This window comes from Hippopotamus amphibius, chromosome 2, assembly GCF_030028045.1.
Source record: "Hippopotamus amphibius kiboko isolate mHipAmp2 chromosome 2, mHipAmp2.hap2, whole genome shotgun sequence".
NCBI lineage: Eukaryota > Metazoa > Chordata > Mammalia > Artiodactyla > Hippopotamidae > Hippopotamus > Hippopotamus amphibius.
In genome coordinates, this window is record NC_080187.1 from 72,806,582 (window position 1) to 72,825,120 (window position 18,539).

At 40.6% G+C, this 18,539-nt stretch overlaps 3 protein-coding genes across 5 annotated transcripts in view; 2 read left to right on the top strand and 1 right to left on the bottom strand.

Annotated features, from left to right (window-relative positions):
• Positions 1–179: 179 nt before the first annotated feature.
• On the bottom strand, positions 180–916 carry SMIM27 (small integral membrane protein 27). Its single transcript, XM_057720331.1, has 2 exons — positions 731–916; positions 180–407 (listed from the first exon to the last, which is right to left on the bottom strand). The coding sequence occupies exons 1-2, from the start codon at positions 773–775 to the stop codon at positions 285–287; spliced, it is 168 nt and encodes a 55-aa protein (XP_057576314.1). The 5' UTR covers positions 776–916; the 3' UTR covers positions 180–284.
• On the top strand, positions 400–10,986 carry TOPORS (TOP1 binding arginine/serine rich protein, E3 ubiquitin ligase). 3 transcript variants are annotated; one of them, XM_057720313.1, is made up of 3 exons: positions 400–776; positions 2,244–2,438; positions 7,418–10,986. In XM_057720313.1, the coding sequence occupies exons 1-3, from the start codon at positions 774–776 to the stop codon at positions 10,352–10,354; spliced, it is 3,135 nt and encodes a 1,044-aa protein (XP_057576296.1). In that variant the 5' UTR covers positions 400–773; the 3' UTR covers positions 10,355–10,986. The 3 variants fall into 3 exon arrangements, with proteins under 3 accessions (XP_057576296.1, XP_057576298.1, XP_057576297.1); XM_057720315.1 differs by lacking the exon at positions 400–776 and adding an exon at positions 1,001–1,031 and having other exon boundaries at positions 7,418–10,976; XM_057720314.1 differs by lacking the exon at positions 400–776 and adding an exon at positions 1,064–1,239 and having other exon boundaries at positions 7,418–10,976.
• A 340-nt stretch (positions 10,987–11,326) lies between these two features.
• Positions 11,327–18,539, top strand: part of RIGI (RNA sensor RIG-I) — a 55,529-nt gene continuing 48,316 nt past the window's right edge. Inside the window, exons 1-2 of the mRNA XM_057720317.1 lie at positions 11,327–11,487; positions 15,426–15,477. The gene's annotated coding sequence lies outside the window, so the exon portion shown is untranslated. The remainder of the gene's footprint in view (positions 11,488–15,425; positions 15,478–18,539) is intronic.

The window sequence follows — 18,539 nt, forward strand, 5'->3', positions numbered from 1 at the left end:
AAATTCCACACACTTTTGTTTTAAAGGCTTTCTGAAGCATTTCAAAAGAAGTATTTTAGAAACTGTAGATTGAAAGGCTGTCAGATGTAGGTGGCTTTGTTAGGTGAGAACGTAGAAGGCAAATCTCTATATAAAAAATTAGCGTATTAGTGGTTATTATAAAGGATGGTATACAAAAATGAATTTTGAAGCACTGTATTAAAGAGCTTACTTTAAATCGAGACACGTGTCAGATAAGCATGAGGTAAAGAACTGTATATGCACAGAATCAAAATCCAGGGGAATTACAAATTTTCATTCATCCCGAAGATTTTGTCTGGGTATTCCTTCCTTAGCTGTCGTCGTGCAGCTACAGTTGATGCATAGATGACGTATCCCCAGGAGAGCAATACGACCGCGAGCAGCAACTGAGAAACGCAAGAGGAGTAAAAGCAAAAACATGAGTGGCACTTCCTCCCCGCCCCCATCAGGTAGCCGCGTACGCTGCAAAGATGGGAATTTTAATGATAAACTCGGATAAGTGTGGTTCCGGAAACGAGTACACCAAGCCGCTCTTACGTAAGAAGCGGAAGAGCGTGTCCTCCAGGAAGAGGCGGAGTCGAGGTGAGCGAGTGAAAGGCTTAATTCAGGAATGGATTTTGGAGTTTCTGGGCGCTGAAGAAATAGCGGGCTTTCCACCCGCGGGCCTCCGGAGTCGACCCCGTGGAGCCCCACCAGGCCCGGGACCTACCGCTGAATAAATCCGATCCAGGGTGCGGCGACTCACTGGCTTCATGGTAAGAAGGCGGCTGTGGTCCGCGGGCACAGACGGAAGCCGCAGGCCCTAGAGTTACCTCCGGGGCGGTGGCTGCCGGGCGGCGGCGGCGGCGGCGGCGGCGGCCATCTTTCAGCCGGGCGGGAGTGCCCGCCCACTCGCCTCCCGGCGCGTTTCCCCTCTGCCGGGCCGGCCTCTTCCGCCCGGAGCTGTGGGCGGTGTCACGTGACCCGGGGCCAAGCCCGCCTTTCGGGGAGGAGGTGAGAGAAACTAGAAAGTACGTTGAAAATGGGGTATTTTTTGCCACTTGGAGGGGTAGGCTTGACTCGTCAGCCGGTCTTTCTTTAGTTGCAGAGCAGTAGTAATGCGAGATAAGGTATCGTCGTGTGTATTTAAAAGTTTATTGGGAAAAGTAATCCACGTTTTAAATATTACGCCGGCGTCTCAAAGAATTGTTTCCTCCCGGATCCATTCCCGCAGTATAGGTAGGTCGTGTATTCATCTTTGATGTAAACAAGAATACTACCTGCTTTTATGTAACTGAGGAATCGTTCTGGGAACCCCTCTCAATTGAGCTTTTCAAGAAACAAGTCTGAGAACGCAGTGGCTCGTTGATGTCGGTGATACCCTTTTTAGAAGAAAATGTGGCATGAATTACCCGGCATAACGTATTTCCCAATCAAGTGTTTATTGAGCGTTTGTGTGCTTAGCACGGCAGCACGATCAAATATTAAGCCGAAGCACGGAGTTTGGCACGCGGACCGTTGCACCAGTTTCAGCTCTAGAATGTTCGGGACGGGCACATTTGAGGCGAAGAACGGAGCAACGGGCCGCTTCAGGCTCCGGACGCTCTGCCTCGTAATCTCAGCTGTCTCCTAAACAGGGTTTTAATACAGATTTCGGAGAGTGGGTAAGGGGAAAAACGTTATCTGTTTTGGGAAGGTTTCAGGGTTAAATCCCTGTTTATCCCTGTACTGGAATTGATCTCTCTCTGAAGACTGTAGGCCTCTGACTGGGGGATTGCATTTTTTCTGGGTGTTGTTTTCTAACTCTGCAGTCGGAGGTGAAGTCCCTCCACCTGCGACTCAGCTCCTTTATCTATACACCAGAGAGAGTTTCCGTAACTTCTCACAGAGTTTGGTGACGTCTAACTGAGACAAGCTAGTTATGTCTTCCGGGAAAATCAGAAGCGAACTTTAGGCTAGTGCCCCTGTGAGTCCTAGAGATTAATAGTACCCAGAGGGACGGTATGATAGCGATTTCTGCCTCGGAGGGTTGCGCTGCGCTCGTTCCAGCAGCTGAGGGCAGTGGGGGAAGGGCCGAGCTCGTGCCGAGCGCACTAAGCCCCGCCCTTAATGCCTGTGTTTTCTACCGCGCATGCGTTACGCCGGCGCGTGCTATGTTTTGACGCGTTGGGGGCCGTGGAGTGGGTTTCGCTTTCTGCCACCGCCCCCAAGTTGCCATTGGTGATGAGCGCTTTACGTCACAGGGGTCGCAGCAGCCGCCGGGGTCTCCGCTGTCTCGCGAGGAGGGTGAAGCGCCCCCGCCTACTCCTGCTCCTGAGGGCCGGCGGAGAAGTCGCCGGGTTCGCCTTCGCGGGTCCTGCCGTCACCGACCCAGCTTGCTGGGCCGCCGGGAGCTTGCCACGAGCGCCCCAGCCGGGTCTGCGCCGGCATCCTCCGAGGTGAGTAAGATCGGGAACAATGGGGCGCGGGGGTCTGAAGGGCTTGGCGACCTGGAGCTCCCGCCTGCAGCGAGGCCCAGGGGCGAGGGAGCAGCGGTCCGGGCCTGAGGCGCCGTGGCAAGCCGGCGGGCCAGCGTCCCGGCGAGCGGCTCGGCGGCGCACCTGTGGATCCGTGCCGGTGGGCGGGGGAGGGCTGCTTCCCGAGAAGCGCTCCCGAGGGCGCCAGGCCAGCCGTGTACTGGAAGGAGCTTGGTCTCTGGGGGGAAAACCCGGCACAAAACGCGAAAGGTTCGAGTCTGAGTCGTGGCGTCGCCGCTGTCAGAGGTGTGACCTTGGGCGGGCCGTTGACCGCTCTGAGTGTATCTGTAAAATGGGAGTAACAATATTTTAGTTCGCTGTGAGCATGTAATGCGCGCGGTGCTTATCTTAGATCCTGGCAGGTGGCGGTTCAACCAAAGGAAGCGACTGCTGCCGTGACTGTCGGAGTTGTCTTTGTACTGTTACACCCCCGTGAGCCTGTGACTTCTTCCATCAAGTCAGTGCAGCTTTTCTCACGGGCTGCTGATTGGTAGACTGGACGGGGGCAGTACTGAGATGAGGCAAATAGTGATTTAAGAGGAAAAGTGAATATAATTTTTGGTAGGTAATTTTTAAGGTTGTTTAAGATAAATTCAGAAAGTTACCGGAGATTTAAGTTAATAGCGGTGAGGATTGGGGTTTTTTATTTGTTTTTAGTCAGTGACTGAAAGCTACACAGTCAGCCAAAGTAGTCATGTTTATCTGGAATGAGTGGCTTTACAGGGAAATGGTTCCCAAGCAATTCTTTTTATTGCTGGAACTGGAATTAAATTTCGTAGGGTCTGGTGAGTATTTAAGTTTTTTAGGGTCTGGTTAGTAGATCCTGTCACTTCTGTTTGATTTCTTGGAATTTCTGATTAAATTGTAGTTCAGAGATGTACATGATTTCTTTAAGGTCACGAGAGATAGGGCCCAGATTGTTTTTAATACTTGGGGGTATATTTCTAGTTCAACCACTTGTGAACCCTCTTTAGCCACTTTGCTTAGATATATTAAGTACAATATTGAAATTAATATGAAAATCATTTAGTTATAGACTGTCATCTTTCTGGGTATTTATAACCAGTTATGGGTGATGGAAATGACCAAAATTAACTTTATTTTCACATAACGTAGGAGGGCAGTATTAAGTTCTCACTGCCCACCAAACACTATGCTGAGGGTTTAGGTGGGACATATCTGTTCACACAACCACCTTTTCAGGTGGGTCCTGTTACTTAATCTGTTTTAGAATTGAGAAAAGGAAAGGTTTCGTGAAATTAACTTCCTCAAGATCACACCACTAATAAGTAGTTTTGATTCTCAGCCCTGGCTCAGCATTAGAATTAACATCACTCATCAGATGTAATCAGCCAGTGGTTAAATTGCATATACAGTGATAATTTAAGGAATGCCACAGAAAATGACCTTTATAGGAAGTCTGACTTTATTAAATATTTAATTCTGCAGAACATTCCTACTTTGTATCACTGTGCAGTTTTTTAAATGTCCAGTCTATGGTCTAATTTAGATTCCAGCCTCCGGACTCTTTATCAACCTCCACCTGCTCCCCCCTCCTTCCATTTTCCCTAGATATGTATGTTTGTTGATTATCTGAAATTCCCCCAACATGTGCTATAAGGGGTTCTTATCCCTGTTAAAGCCAACACATTTGAAGATTTGGGGAAGGGAAAGTTTTGCTTAATCAGTTTATCCTAAAGATGGTAATCTTTATTTCGAATTTGGGAGGCAGTTAAGGAAAAGGGTTCAGAAGAACTGATTAATCTTATCCCCATGGGGAAATTAATTTGAAATCATAATTCCTACAGTGCTAGGATAGAGAAACTTTTATCACAGACTTCTAGCACCCAAAGCACTAAATCTGTCATCAGGTCCACCTTTGCTACCTAACCCAGAATTCCTCCCATAACCCTACAAATCTTAAATCTGTCTCCTAGTCATCCCTGTTTAATGCCTTAATTTGTATTTTTGAAACAATTTTGTTAAAATATATTTTGTATTTTCATCCATAAAGTTCACTTCTTTTTGTAATACAGTGGTTTTTTAGTATATTTATGGAGTATATTTGTGCAACTATAATTGAACATTTTCATCACCCTAGAAAGAAACCTTATAATCTCTCCCCCACCCCCACAGCAACCACCAGTCTGCTTTCTATCAATTTGCTTATTCTGTACATTTCATATAAAATAGCATATAATGTGATCTTTTATGATTTTTATGTTTTTTCATTTAGCGTAATGAAAAGATTTGTCCATGTTGTAGCATGTATCAGTATTTTATTCCTTTTTATTGTCAAATATTCCATTGTATGGATATACCATATTCATCAGTTGGTGGGCATTTGGATTATTTCCACTTTTAAGCTCTTATGACAAATGCTGCTCTGACTCTTCACTTAAAAGTTTTTGTGTGGGCATATGTTTTTGTTTCGCTTAGATGAATAGGTGTGGAATTGCTGGGTCATGTGGTAATTCTACTTCATTTGAATTAGCAAATATTTTAGTTTTAGTATTTAGTGATGATTTCAAAAGAGTAAAGCCCTTATATGATGATTTACATTCATTACCATTTGGTGTTTCTGATGAATACCATTCTTTGTACCTAGAGCTATTCCTGTGTAGAAATACAAAACAGAACTAATAGTTCTTTTATACCTACTGCAGATGATGTTACTCATCTTTCTTTAAACTTGTGCTGTCAAATTGTTTAACAGGCTTATAACGCTAGGGAAGAGAGAACTAAAATTCCATTTAAAAAAATTACGGTTAGTTGAGATTTTGTTTTATTTGAACTTCAGGTTATTGGCAAATAATTTTCTTTAATAAATTCATTCTGGGTTGTAATTTTTATGTGAACTGGAAATGTTTAGTAAACACTAAAATTCTGTATTCCAGAAAAACAAATTAAGATAAAATGTATTAACTTTTTTAAAGTCTGATTATCACTTTCTTATATAGAGGGGCAAACTAAAGTCCAGAGTTAATGTGGATTTCTCCCTTTGACAGTTAGTTTTAGGTGAAACGTGGTCTTCAGTCCAGATCTGATAACCTCTCCAGTGCCGTGTCCACTCTTCCCTCCTTCCCCTAATGCACACAAGATAGTCTCTTATCCTAACGGTGTTTATTTTTAAGATGTTTTTTTCCTGAGTAGGAGAATTTAAAAATATTAGAAGTAGGGGGAAATGCTGAGAAATTTATGTGATATTAAGTTTTCAAAGTTTAAATATATTAGCAGATATGCAACTAGTATTAATATATTTATAATTCTCTTTTTTTTTGAAGAATAGTGGTAATTTTTACATTTCCACTCTAGAAAACAGAGGACCGGAAGTATTTGGAACCCCTGAAGAAACTTGTTCAGCATTCATTAATTGGTTTCCTATTAAGTTATGGCTCTGAGAAAGCTAAGATGCCCTAGATGAGCAAGTTTAATTTGAAGTCTGTGGTGAAATATTTATATTTTACAATAGTATTGATAGGTTTTTATTGTAGGTTTTATTTGTTTTTGTTAGAGCTAGGTATAGGCAGTGAGTTTCTTGTATAGCAAATTACAGTTCTGTTTGACTAGATAGCAGCTGACTGATGATGGGACTTCCTGTGATAGAGGAGGTGAGGAAAGATCAATAACAGGCCCAGGAAAACATAAAGGAAGAAATTAACATTAATATTAATATATATATAATGATTAGTATAGAAAGCAGCTAAAGAGGGATTTTATAAGATAACAAGGCCAAAATGTAACGCAACTAGTTTCAGCTCTGGAAAATTCTTTTTGTAAGTTATGGGTCTATATAAACTGATAAATTTAAGGAAAACAGAACTAATCTTTAATATTCTAGTGATCTTTGTGAGAAAAGATAAGGAGGCTGAAAGCATGATTTCAAGATACTTTGTGACTGAAGGTGAAGAAAAGCTGCTTAGGGATGCTGAAAGGAGTCAGCGATGAACTGAATATAATAGTCTAGTAAGAATAGTGTAGTAATAATAACAGCAACTAACATTTACTCAGCAGTTACTATAAGCCAGGCACTGCCCTGGAGTGCTTTTACATTTTATTTCATTTAATCTTCACTAACAGATCCTTTTTTGTGTGAAGGAATCTTCCACTGAAAACCACAGAATTGGTTCAAATAGGTGAACTTTCTGGTATGCAAATTTTCTCACTAAAGCTGTTTTTAAAGGTATATATGTAATACTTACCACAAACAGAACAATTCAGTAGTCCATAGTGTTTGGGGCATAGGTATTAAAGATATAAAACCATACATAGAAATAACTCCAACTGAGAATTGTGATATTTTTAGTTTTTGTTTCCTAGAGAAGGATGGGGCCTCGGGTGAGCACGTAAAGGGACTGTTTAAAAAATCTGGAATAACCATGAGAGAATGTTAGTTGGTAACTCTGAGGAGAGGATACATGGGTACTTGGTGTATTTTCTTTTGTACTTTTTTGTATATATTAAATCTTTCTCAAATTATTTTTTAAAAAGAATAATGGAATATTATATAATATTTGAGAGCTTACTATGTACCAGGCACTTTTTCTAAGGGCTTTTAAAAAAAAACACCCCAGAAAACCATAAAACACCTTCACAAATCCTGTGAGGCAGGTTCTAGTATCAGTGATCTACAAATGAAACTGAAGCATAAGGATAGTAACTAGTAACTAATCCATAGTCACACTGGTAGTGTGGAACCAGGATTCAAACCCAGAAAATCTGACTTTAGAGCTTGTGCTTTAAGTATTATATTACTATGCTACACTGCCCCTTTATGTTACAAGGACAATGAATTACTTAACTATTTTCACCAAAGTACGTTTCACAGTCATTTGCATCTTTTTCAGATTTAGTCATTTCTCTTTTATCAGGTTACTGATGTATCTTTTTCCCTTTTACAGATAATGGCATCAGCCGCTAAGGAATTTAAAATGGACAACTTTTCACCTAAAGCTGGCACTAGCAAATTGCAACAGACAGTACCAGCTGATGCATCTCCCGATTCTAAGTGTCCTATATGCTTGGATAGATTTGATAATGTGTCTTACTTAGATCGCTGTTTACATAAGTTCTGTTTTCGCTGTGTACAGGAGTGGTCAAAAAACAAAGCTGAATGTCCACTGTGTAAACAGCCCTTTGATTCTATTTTCCATTCTGTGAGGGCAGAAGACGACTTCAAGGAGTATGTCCTAAGGCCTTCGTACAATGGTTCTTTTGCTACCCCTGATGTTCGACCATTCCGCTATCGTACAACTATGACAAGGGATCGAAGTGCCTCTGTTTATTCACCTAGTACCATAAATAGAAGAACAACAACTCCACCAGACAGTGGAGTAATATTTGAAGGGTTAGGCATTTCAGCAAGACCTAGAGATGGCGAAATTCCTCCATTTATGGGACAGATTGCAATAAGGAGGCCAACTACCACAGATGAAAGATCTTTGCGGAAAATTCAAGAACAGGATATTATTAATTTTAGGCGAACTCTCTATCGTGCTGGTGCTCGAGTTAGAAATATTGAAGATGGTGGCCGCTACAGGGATATTTCAGCTGAATTTTTCCGTAGAAATCCGGCTTGCCTTCATAGATTAGTCCCCTGGTTAAAACGTGAACTCACAGTTCTCTTTGGAGCTCATGGATCTTTAGTGAATATTGTCCAGCATATCATCATGAGTAATGTTACTCGCTATGACTTGGAGAGTCAGGCATTTGTGTCTGACTTAAGGCCATTTTTACTTAATCGGACTGAGCATTTTATACATGAATTTATTAGTTTTGCTCGATCTCCATTTAACATGGCAGCCTTTGACCAGCATGCTAATTATGATTGTCCTGCTCCTTCATATGAAGAAGGTAGCCATTCTGATTCTTCGGTCATAACAATATCTCCAGATGAAGCTGAGACCCAAGAGCTGGAAGTTAGTGTAGCCACTGTTAGTCAGGCACCATGGGATGATGAAACTCCAGGGCCATCTTATTCAAGCTCAGAGCAGGTACATGCTGCCATGTCTTCCCTTTTAAATACTTCAGACAGTTCAGATGAAGAACTTGTAACAGGAAGAGCCACATCTCAGATACAAGTAGTACAAACCAATGAGAACTTAAATAATGACAGTGATTCTTCTTCAGATAATTGTGTTATTGTTGGGTTTGTTAAACCACTAGCTGAGAGGACCCCAGAACTTGTTGAACTGTCCTCTGATTCTGAGGAGTTAGGTTCTTATGAGAAAATGGAGACAGTGAAGACACAAGAACAAGAGCAGTTTTACAGTTCTGGTGATAGTGATGTTAGTAGATGTTCATCTCCACGCTCTGTCCTTGGAAAGGGTGAACAAATAAATAAAGGTCATGGTGATTCTGGTACAAGAATCAAATCAAAGAAGGAAGAGAAACGATCTATATCATTGTCCTCTCCCAGAGACCTGAGCTCATCCATCAGAGGAGACAGAGTATATTCCCCATATACTCACAGACACAGAAGGAGGGGAAGATCGAGAAGTTCAGACTCACGTTCCCAGAGTAGAAGTGGGCATGATCAGAAGAATCGTAGAAAGCATCATGGGAAGAAAAGAATGAAAAGCAAACGGTCCAGAAGCAGGGAGAGTAGCAGACCTAGAGGTAGACGAGACAAAAAGAGGTCAAGAACTAGAGATAGCAGTTGGTCAAGAAGAAGCCAAACTCTGTCTCTAAGTAGTGAAAGCACAAGCAGATCAAGATCTCGTAGCAGTGATCGTGGTAAAAGAAGATCACGGAGCAGAAATCGAGATCGTTACTATTTAAGAAATAATTATGGAAGCAGATATAAGTGGGAGTATACTTACTATAGTAGAAACAAGGACAGGGACGGCTACGAATCATCTTACAGGAGGAGGACTCTGTCCAGAGCTCATTATTCCAGACAATCTTCAAGTCCAGAATTTAGAATTCAGTCTTTTTCTGAAAGAACAAATGCCAGGAAAAAAAATAATCACAGTGAAAGGAAATACTACTACTATGAAAGGCATAGATCAAGGAGCCTGTCTAGTACTAGGTCAAAGACTGCATCTACAGGGCCTGACCGGGTGAGAAATGAAAAGCCTGGCGGGAAACGAAAATACAAAACACGGCATTTGGAGGGTACTAACAGTGTGGCTCAACCATCTCGGGAATTTGCTTCTAAAGTAAAGGAAGGTCACTACTCAAGATCTTCATCAAAATTGGATGGAAGCTACAGAAATGAGAGTGACAGCTTTTCAGATAGCCGATCATCAGACAGAGAGACAAAGCACAAGAGGAGAAAGAGGAGGACCCGGAGCCTGAGTGTAGAAATAGTGTATGAAGGGAAAGCTACCGATACAACTAGACACCATAAAAAGAAAAAGAAGAAACATAAGAGGAAGCATAAGAAACACCATGGCGATAATGCTTCACGTTCCCCAGTTGTGATTACCATCGACAGTGATAGTGACAAAGATTCTGAAGTAAAGGAGGGTACAGAATGTGACCCTAGTGGTCCTCAAGACCCTCTACAAAATGAATTTTTGGCTCCTCCTTTGGAACCATTTGAAACTAAAGATGTAGTTACAATAGAAGATGAATTTGGTGTCCTGGGCAAGGAGTGTAATATTACCACACTTAATAACAACTTGAATAATGCCAACAAAACTGTAGATAATATCCCACCCCAGGCAGCTTCAATTGAACAAACTCTTGACGTAAGAGAAGAGAGCACCTTTGCCTCTGATTTGGAGAACCAGCCCAGTAATGTCGCTTTTCAGACTGAGCCATCAAGGCGATTGCCATCTCCACGGACATCGTTAATGTCAATGTCTCTTAGTAGAGACCATGATATGTCTTAAAACTGCCAAAGCATCTCATTGAGAATTCCAATGGTATAAAAAGGAAAAAAAAAAAAGAGCAATGTTATCTACCACAGTCTATTTAAAGATGATGCTTGGTGAAAATTCTTTTCCCCTTTAAAAATATTTTGTGATTTTTCTTTTGTGTGTGTTAAAAATTTGTAAAAATCGTTATTTGTTCAAAAAGTATGTATGTCCCCTCCCCCTTCAGAGATATGCACTTTTAAGTGAAGAAAATGATATTGCTAGCAGTTTATTTAAACTTGGGATCCTTTTTAAATAAAAAATATAAATTTTAGAAGTTATTTCTTAAAGCCATATGGTATTGACATATTTTTAAAGTAGTCAATGAGTATTTTTGAATTTTTTTTTTTTGAGAGTTATTCTGGAAATGTGTCATAAGCTAGGAGAATCCCTTTGGACAGTCTTTATTTTTCTTCTTAAAAATTTGTATGACTCAAAACCATTTCTTCAGGTTAAATTGACATTTTAATCTGCACAGTTTATCTTGACATCTGCCAAAAGAAAACTTTAAATATTTCCTTTATATACTTGTTTATCTGGACTGCCAGTAAAGCAAATGTGTATTCAAAAAAAGAAAAAATAAAACAGTAACACTTTAAAACAATCCAGAAATTTTCCTATGCAGTATTGTTTTTTAAATCAAATTATTTTAGTGGAGCTAAAATCTTATAGTTAAGGATATATACTGAATTTCACAGTTTTAATGTGAACTGCATTTAACCGCACAGTGTTAATGATTATTTTAGTTTCTTTAATCTGATTATGAAGAGTATCTTAATTTGCTTTCTGTCTTAAGCAGAATGCAGTTATCTAGCATTTAGCTTACTAAAAACAAAAAAAAACCTTGCCTGACTTATTTATATTGGTAGTTCTTTTACACAAAGTGGCTGTGTTTATGTTTTATTCTGTTTTAGAGATGATAAAAATTGCTCTACATCTGTAGCCTGATGTAGGATTGCCAGGGAACAGCAGAACTTGGATTAGATCTAAATTTAGCTGTCACTTTGCCTTGCTACTGTGTTTGTTCATTGTTCAACAGAAATTGGAATATCTGCTGTGTGGCAGGTTCTGGACTAGGTTTTTAGGGATTCATTGACTGAAGAAAGCAGGTATGTTCCCTTTCCTCATGAGAGATATATGTATATCCCATGTAATGTTTGTATATATATATAAATATTACACACTATAAGTTCTCTGGAGAGAAAGTATGATTTCCTATAAGAGCATACAGTGGGGGCCTAATCTCAGGTGGAAGTGATGGTTGAAATCTAGAGAACAAGTAAATGTTAGCTAGGAGTAGGGCTGTTAGCAAAGGAGATGTGCAGAGATCAAAGGCAGAAGAGAAGTCTGGCATATTCTAAGGACTAAAAGAAGGCAGACTTAGCTAAAGGACAGAGAGTGGGACCAAGCTTTGTAGGAAATGCTTAGAGTTTGCGTTAATCCTAAGGGCAGTAGGAAACTGGTTTAAAGTGATGAGAATCTAAAGTTGACATTGACAATTTTAGTAAGCCCAGATATTGAGAACTTGTGGGGTGATTATAGTTGATCAAGGAATATACTTTGAAATTATGAAATGAATGTAGTTTTTCTTAAGTATTGAAAATGTAAGAATGCTGTTTTATTCCACATTCTGCTTTTGCATGATATTTTAGTGAACACCCATCTTAACGTTTTGAGTTAAACACAGTGAAAACCCATGTTAATACATGGCACCAACACATCATCCTCTGTTCAAGGCAAAAGTTTCCAAGTCTTTGATTCTTCTTTCTCCTTCAGCCCTCTCATCCAGTCTCTAAATCCTGGTCACTAGATATTTTTCTAATATCTCTAATGTGTCTGTACCATCATCCAGTCTAAGCAGCCATGATCTCTCACCTCTGCTACCATAATGGGTCTGCCTGCATTCACTGTTTGCCTCCATCCATTCTTGATGTAGCTGTCAAAAGACCTTTAAAAGCAATTTTTTCCCCTTTCATTCTACTTAAAATTCTTCAGTAGCTTCTTGTTATTCTTAGGATATGTATTAAAAGGAAACAAATGTCCAACATAATATTATGGATTACAAATTTCTGCTTAATCAGATTGTAGTCCATCTTTAGCTTTTCTCTCACTTCACTTGTGCTCGGGCCACACTAGCCAGCTTCAGGTCTGTGGAGGTGCTGCTTCCTACTAAATCAGAGCCTTCATGCATAGCAGTTTTCGTCTGCTGGGAACTGAATTCTCTGGCTAAACTAGGTTAATGTTAAAGTGTGCCCCTCCACTCCATTATTTCCACTCAGTTACTTCCTCTTAACAACCCTGGACTCCCTTAGGGTATGCATCACAGGTTGCAGCTGATTGCTAATGTCTTCTCTCTCACCATTCTGAAAGTTCTTTGGCAACTGTATGTGTTCTGCTATATCCTTTTTCTGTTTTCTTTCACGTAGGATATGCTTAAAGCACTTACTGGGTGGATGTGTAAGTGCTAGAGATTTTAAAAGTTGGCTAAGACCTGCTTTCTGCTTTCATTGGAGGTACACTCTATAAACTTTCAGCCTAACACTGCATTCATTTAGCTTGTTCATCCAAATGTTTTCATCCAAATTTGCTGTCCATGAGACATTTTATTTTACCTCAGGTTTTCAGTGTTTTTGTGACTTATTTCTGGAAAGGAAATGCAACTGAAGATTTGCACTTGCCCATTCATTGAGCAAGCACTTCCACTTGCTCAATCTCATCCTCAGATTTACAACAGGAAAACTTGTTATTACTTCCTAGTCTCAATAGTCAACTTTGGCCTTAGCTCTTAGATGAGGCAATCCAAGGGCTTCCCTAACCGCATCTAGTCTGTAGCAGCAATAGGTAGTGTGTACATATGGGCAGAATTTATGCAAGGTCAGCTGATGGCCTGTACTTGAAGTTATTCTTCCATCATGGGGAATAATTAGCAGTCCCTTCTATTGTAGGCTGTAGACACCTGAGCCAGCCTGTAATACGTCTTTGGACTTGGGGAAAATTTCAGAAGGTGCTTTGGGATGCTGGAAACCACCAGCACCCATTGTCCCCACTAGTGGTGGTAGGGCATGAGAAATGGAAGGGGTTCCTACCTACAAGCCAGATTTCATCAGGATTCAGGGTGTGGATCCATTTCTTTTTTTTTTTTACTTAAAAATTTATTCACATGTATTTTTGGCCACATCACGCGCCATGTGGGATCTTAGTTCCCCGACCAGGGAGAGAAACTGGGGCCCCGGCAGTGGAAGTGTGGAGCCCTAACCGTGTGGAGCCCTAACCATTTGGCACCCAGGGAATTCCCGTTTCTAACATTAAGCTCATTAGACCTGTGTACTATAGAAATGGTGGCTGATTAAATTTCTATGGTAATATAGAGACCAGAATTTATATAGACATGTCTGGTGATTGGTGTCTTTAGAAAAACCAGGTGGGCATCTAAATCATAGTCATTATGTGACCTACTCTCAAATGGTTCAGAAGAAATACATCTGTAGTTGGAGAGGAATAATAATAAATTGTACAATTTAAAAATGGGTGAACGAGGGTAAAAATACAGAAATACTTTGTAATTTTTATATTTGAAATAATTTCAAAACAAAAGTGCCTCTAGGCCTGCAAGGTTGCATGCATGTGAGAATGTGTCAGTGAGTTACAGCCTCGTATACTCTGCAAAAGGGGAAAAAAATCACAAAGGCAAACGTGGTGACTATTAAAGCCACTTTCTTTGCGAGAAAGAAGTCACTAGACAGTGTATAAGGCTAGGCCTGTTGGAAATAGAGGTCTTGTCTGAGATACATAGTTAACTACTCTTGGTTCCATGCTCAAACATGCTTGTGAGGGTATAAAACCAAAGGAAGGAGAGTTTGGTTTATTTTTAAAATTTCAAATGGGAGGGAGAGAAGATTTTTGGGAAGGAGCCCCTAGAATAGGAAAAGTTGAAAATAAAGGAGAAGTGGTAAGTGATGTAGCAAAATGGAGAGGGGATCCAGAGCACAGGTACATGAGTTAGTAATGGATACAGAAGTAGAGGCGAGTCTTTGGATCCAGAGTGGCAGAAGGAAGACATTGGTGGGTAGGTGATTAAAATGAGATATAGTTCATTCTCTAAAGCCTCTATTTTCTCTATGAAATAGGAAATAATGCCATCTTCTGAGAAAGATGAATCAGAGAAAGGTAGGATTGGACTCCAGGAGAGGAGTGGAAAACTCCTTGAGTGTCGTGGAGAGAGCCTTAGCTAAGAATTGCTGATGAGTGTTGAGGTCTCACCTAAGATAATGGAATGTTTAAATTTATGGGACCCTGAAATTTGTGATTTTGTCCTGCTAACATTCAACAATATGGAAATAGAAGCTGAAATTAATGTTGGACATCTAGTATGCATTCAGTATTTCTACAGTGAATGAACAAATGGATTTATCTATGGTCGAAATATTGCTGAGTATTAGTAAAAAAGGGGGGGCAAGGGAGTTGAGGGAGATACTGGTGAGTGTAGTTGAATTGGTACATTCTGGTATCTGGGCTGTGTAGGGAAGGAAGTGAAGCTATGAGGTGATCATTATGCTTAGAGAACAGTGAGACATCAGGGGATTGGTTTTCCAGTGAGGTTCAAGTAGGTATAGTGGGGGTAGGAGTAAGACGACTGAAAATGTACTTCAGAGAGCACTAACTCTGTGATTGGAAGTAATGAAAGTGAGTGGAGGTGAAGGTGACTAGAGTTGAGGATAATGATCTGTGTTAAGTATTCCATACATGGAAGAACACTGGGTAATGGCAGGAGATACAGGATGGAGAAGAAAATGGTAGCTGTGTCATGGGTATTACATCTTGTCCTTTAAACTACACTCATGTTGTGCCACAGCAGCTGACTCATGCATACAAGATAACCAAAGCTTTGGGAAATAATTGGTTAACTCCTCATTTTGAGTTTTCATGTCAATACCTGAACCTCTTAGGTATTGGAAAACAGTAGTATATGGCCATTTAAAAAAGTACAGTAAGGTTGGTTGTTATAAGTCATGGAAATTAGTAAATTCTTTCCTACTTTACTTTCAAGGTTATTGGAGGATGGTAAATACCATTGGATCTGTGCCTGAGAAAAACAAGAGGTAAGGGGAATAGAATTCAAGTTAGTCTGAGTGTAAATTCATGCCAGTGGGAGCTGCAACTGTGATGTTTGCCAAAACATTAGGTGGTGTACTTTCATATACACATCAGGCAAAATTAAAGTGTCTAGTATTTGCCTGGAGTAGGCTGGCTTCTGTTTCTCTAAAAGATCATCTGCACTTCAAATAGGTAAACAGTTCTGTCCTAGGTAAGAGGCTATCTCTTTGCTTTTCTGTCTGTAAAATTCATTTATTCATCAGATGCTGTGTACCTGTGGCCCAAGATTATGCTCAATGCTAGAGTTATAAGGATGAATAGGATGGCACCAATAAGAATTTTAAAGAAGGTGGGGATGGAACAATTAGGTTTGTTCTTAGGAAACAAGTAGAGATAATGTAGAAGGTTTGGAGTGGGGAAAGTCTCAGTAAAAAACTAAGAAACTCTGGAGAAATTCAAACCAGAAATCAAAAGGGCCTGTGGGACAGTGGCAGTAGGGGTCCAGAGGAGAGGCTAGATTCGATAGATTTCTGGGGTAGATGAGACAAGATTTGGGCACCATTTCATTGAGGATGGGCCGTGAGGCACAGGGAAAAGTCTGGTACGACTTTTTTTTTTTCTCTTGTGAGAGATACATGGTGACAATATTCAAGGTAAGAAATACAAAAAAAAAAAACAAAGTAGTAAATACAGAAATAAGGATAGTTGGGGGAGGAAAATGAATTCAGTTGATACTGAGTTGCCTAGAGCTGTGCTGTCCAATATAGTAGCCACTGGCCACGTACAGGTATTGCCCAGGAAGTAAACTAGTAACTAGTTTTACTAGTGGCTAGTAAAACTCAGGAAGTTTTGAATTTTGAATTTTATTTGTGTTTAATAACCACATGAGGTTTGTGGCTACCATGTTGGCCAGTACAGGTAGAAAGCATTTCCATCACCTCAGAAAATTCTTTGTAGAGCATGGAATAGGGTACCCACATAGATGAAGATTTCCAGTGGGTAGCTGGAAATAGGAGTGTGCATCTTGGAGGAACAATTGGGACTAGAGATAGGATTTAAGAGTCACTGGGAATAGAGTAGTAATTGAGCCGTGGGAATGGATGAATCTCCCAGAGGGGAGGTAAAGCAAGAAGAGAAGCAGATTTAAGTGAGAATTCTAGGGAATAAAACCTTAAGGAGGTTGATGAAAGAAGAGAAGCTTTCAAAAGAGACTGAGAAGTAGTCCCTCTAGTTCCATATACTTTTTTTGCCTCCAACTTTATCTCCTGTCTCCTGTGCCAAATGCAGTATGCCATAAGCAGATTTTCCGAGAAGTTACTCTTAAGTTCTTAAGAGTCCCTCACTGTTATCTTCATGTGATCATTATATCAGGAAATGTTGCTCCTGTTAGAGCAGGTTAGGCCGCCTCCAAGGATATCTAATATGATTTAGACAGAATACAGGACTAGGAATGACAGTCTTGACCTTACTCTATCACCCTCTTTGCTACACTTTACTTTGTGCCCAGCTATGATTTTCTGGATTATATTTAAATTACTTCCTCACAATACCCTCCAACTCTTTTGCCTTTCTGTCCTCATTCACCTAGTTTAGGAGTTGGCAGCCTTTTCCTGTAAAGAGCCAAATAGTAAATATTTTCAACTTTATGGGCCATATGCAGTCTCTGTTGTATATAGTCTTTGTTCTTTTCTGTAACACTTCAAAAATGTTAAAGCATTTTTTAGCTTGCAACCTGTAAAAAACAAGCCACATGCTAGATCTGTCCTGTAAGCAATAGTTTGCTAACCCATTACCTAGCAAGACCTCCATGTGGAGGAACCCAACTCTTAACTTGTCCCTACATGCATCCTGCTAAGGGCTCCTAAAGGAAATCAATAACTATATAGATTGGTGTCACCGTAAAAACGCAATCACCAGCCTCAACTTCATATGATTAGTGGACATGTTTATTATTCTTCCTCATTGATATAATGAGTATTTCACATCTTTTCCTCCTCAAACTTCCCATTTCTGTCTACCACACACTTTCTGTATTGGCTGGGCAGTTCTGGTCATTGTCAAGCTCAGGCAAACACAAACTCCGCCCATTTACCAAAAATACCTGTAGCACATTATTGACACTGCCTGCTTGCTTGGTCTTGACTGGCTTTCTCATGTGTCTAGTCAGCTAGTGGGCCTGCTGATCTAGGATGGCCTCAGCTGGGATTATGGGGCTCCTTGCATGTGGTCATTTGTCTTCTAGCACATTAGCCTGAGCTTGTTTATATCATGGTCACAGGAGTCCGAGAGAGAGCCCAAGTGTGCAAAGTCTTTGAAACCTGGGCTCAGTATCAACATACTGTCATTTCCCCATTCTGTTGCCTACGGCAAAGTCATAATGCCAGGCAGATTCAAGGGCAGGAAAAAGAGACTCCACTGTTGAGAGGAGCTGCGAGTTACATTGTAAAAAGTGTAAATATTGGGGAAAGTGAACTGTAATTTTTGCTATCAACCTGCCATGGCATTCATCTCTCCACTCAGTGGATGAAGCGCTCTTTCTCTAGGCCTCTGTTCTCAGACTTTCACAGGCATCAGAATCATCTGGAGCATTTGTTAAAACATAGAGTGCTGGGCCCCACCCCCAGTTTCTGATTCAGAAGGTATGAGATGCCAAGAATGTGTTTTTCTAACAAATTTCCAGGTGATTCTGATGCTGCTGGCCTGCAAACCAGTTTGAGAACCACTGATCAAGGTTAATCCCTCTCTATTACGTGCTCTGGATTTCACTCACCTTCACTTTAATGACAATTTTGATCTTTCAGTTATCCTCCTTTTTCCTTTATCTCTTGCTTTTTAGTGACTTTGCTACTCAGAGTGAGGTCTGTGGACCAACAACGTCAGCATCACCTGGGAGATTGTTAGGAATGCAGTCTCAGGTCTACTGGACCGGAATTTGTGGGCGATTCATGTGCACATTAGTGTTTGAGGAGCACCGCCTGTGGATTGCTCCCATCAGCAAGTGAGCGAGCATGTTCTTGATTTCCTCCTCCAAGCTTGCCTCTCTTCCAGTGTCCACGTTAATAGTGGG

What these genes read in the sequence shown, in the direction of transcription:
- SMIM27 (XM_057720331.1), bottom strand. Translation starts at nt 775, where the DNA reads ATGAAGCCAGTGAGTCGCCGCACCCTGGATCGGATTTATTCAGCG. An exon ending in TGGATCGGATTTATTCAGCG is followed by an intron (nt 408 to 730) that starts GTAGGTCCCGGG and finishes TGCGTTTCTCAG; the next exon opens with TTGCTGCTCGCGGTCGTATT.
- TOPORS (XM_057720313.1), top strand. An exon ending in CTGCGCCGGCATCCTCCGAG is followed by an intron (nt 2,439 to 7,417) that starts GTGAGTAAGATC and finishes TCCCTTTTACAG; the next exon opens with ATAATGGCATCAGCCGCTAA.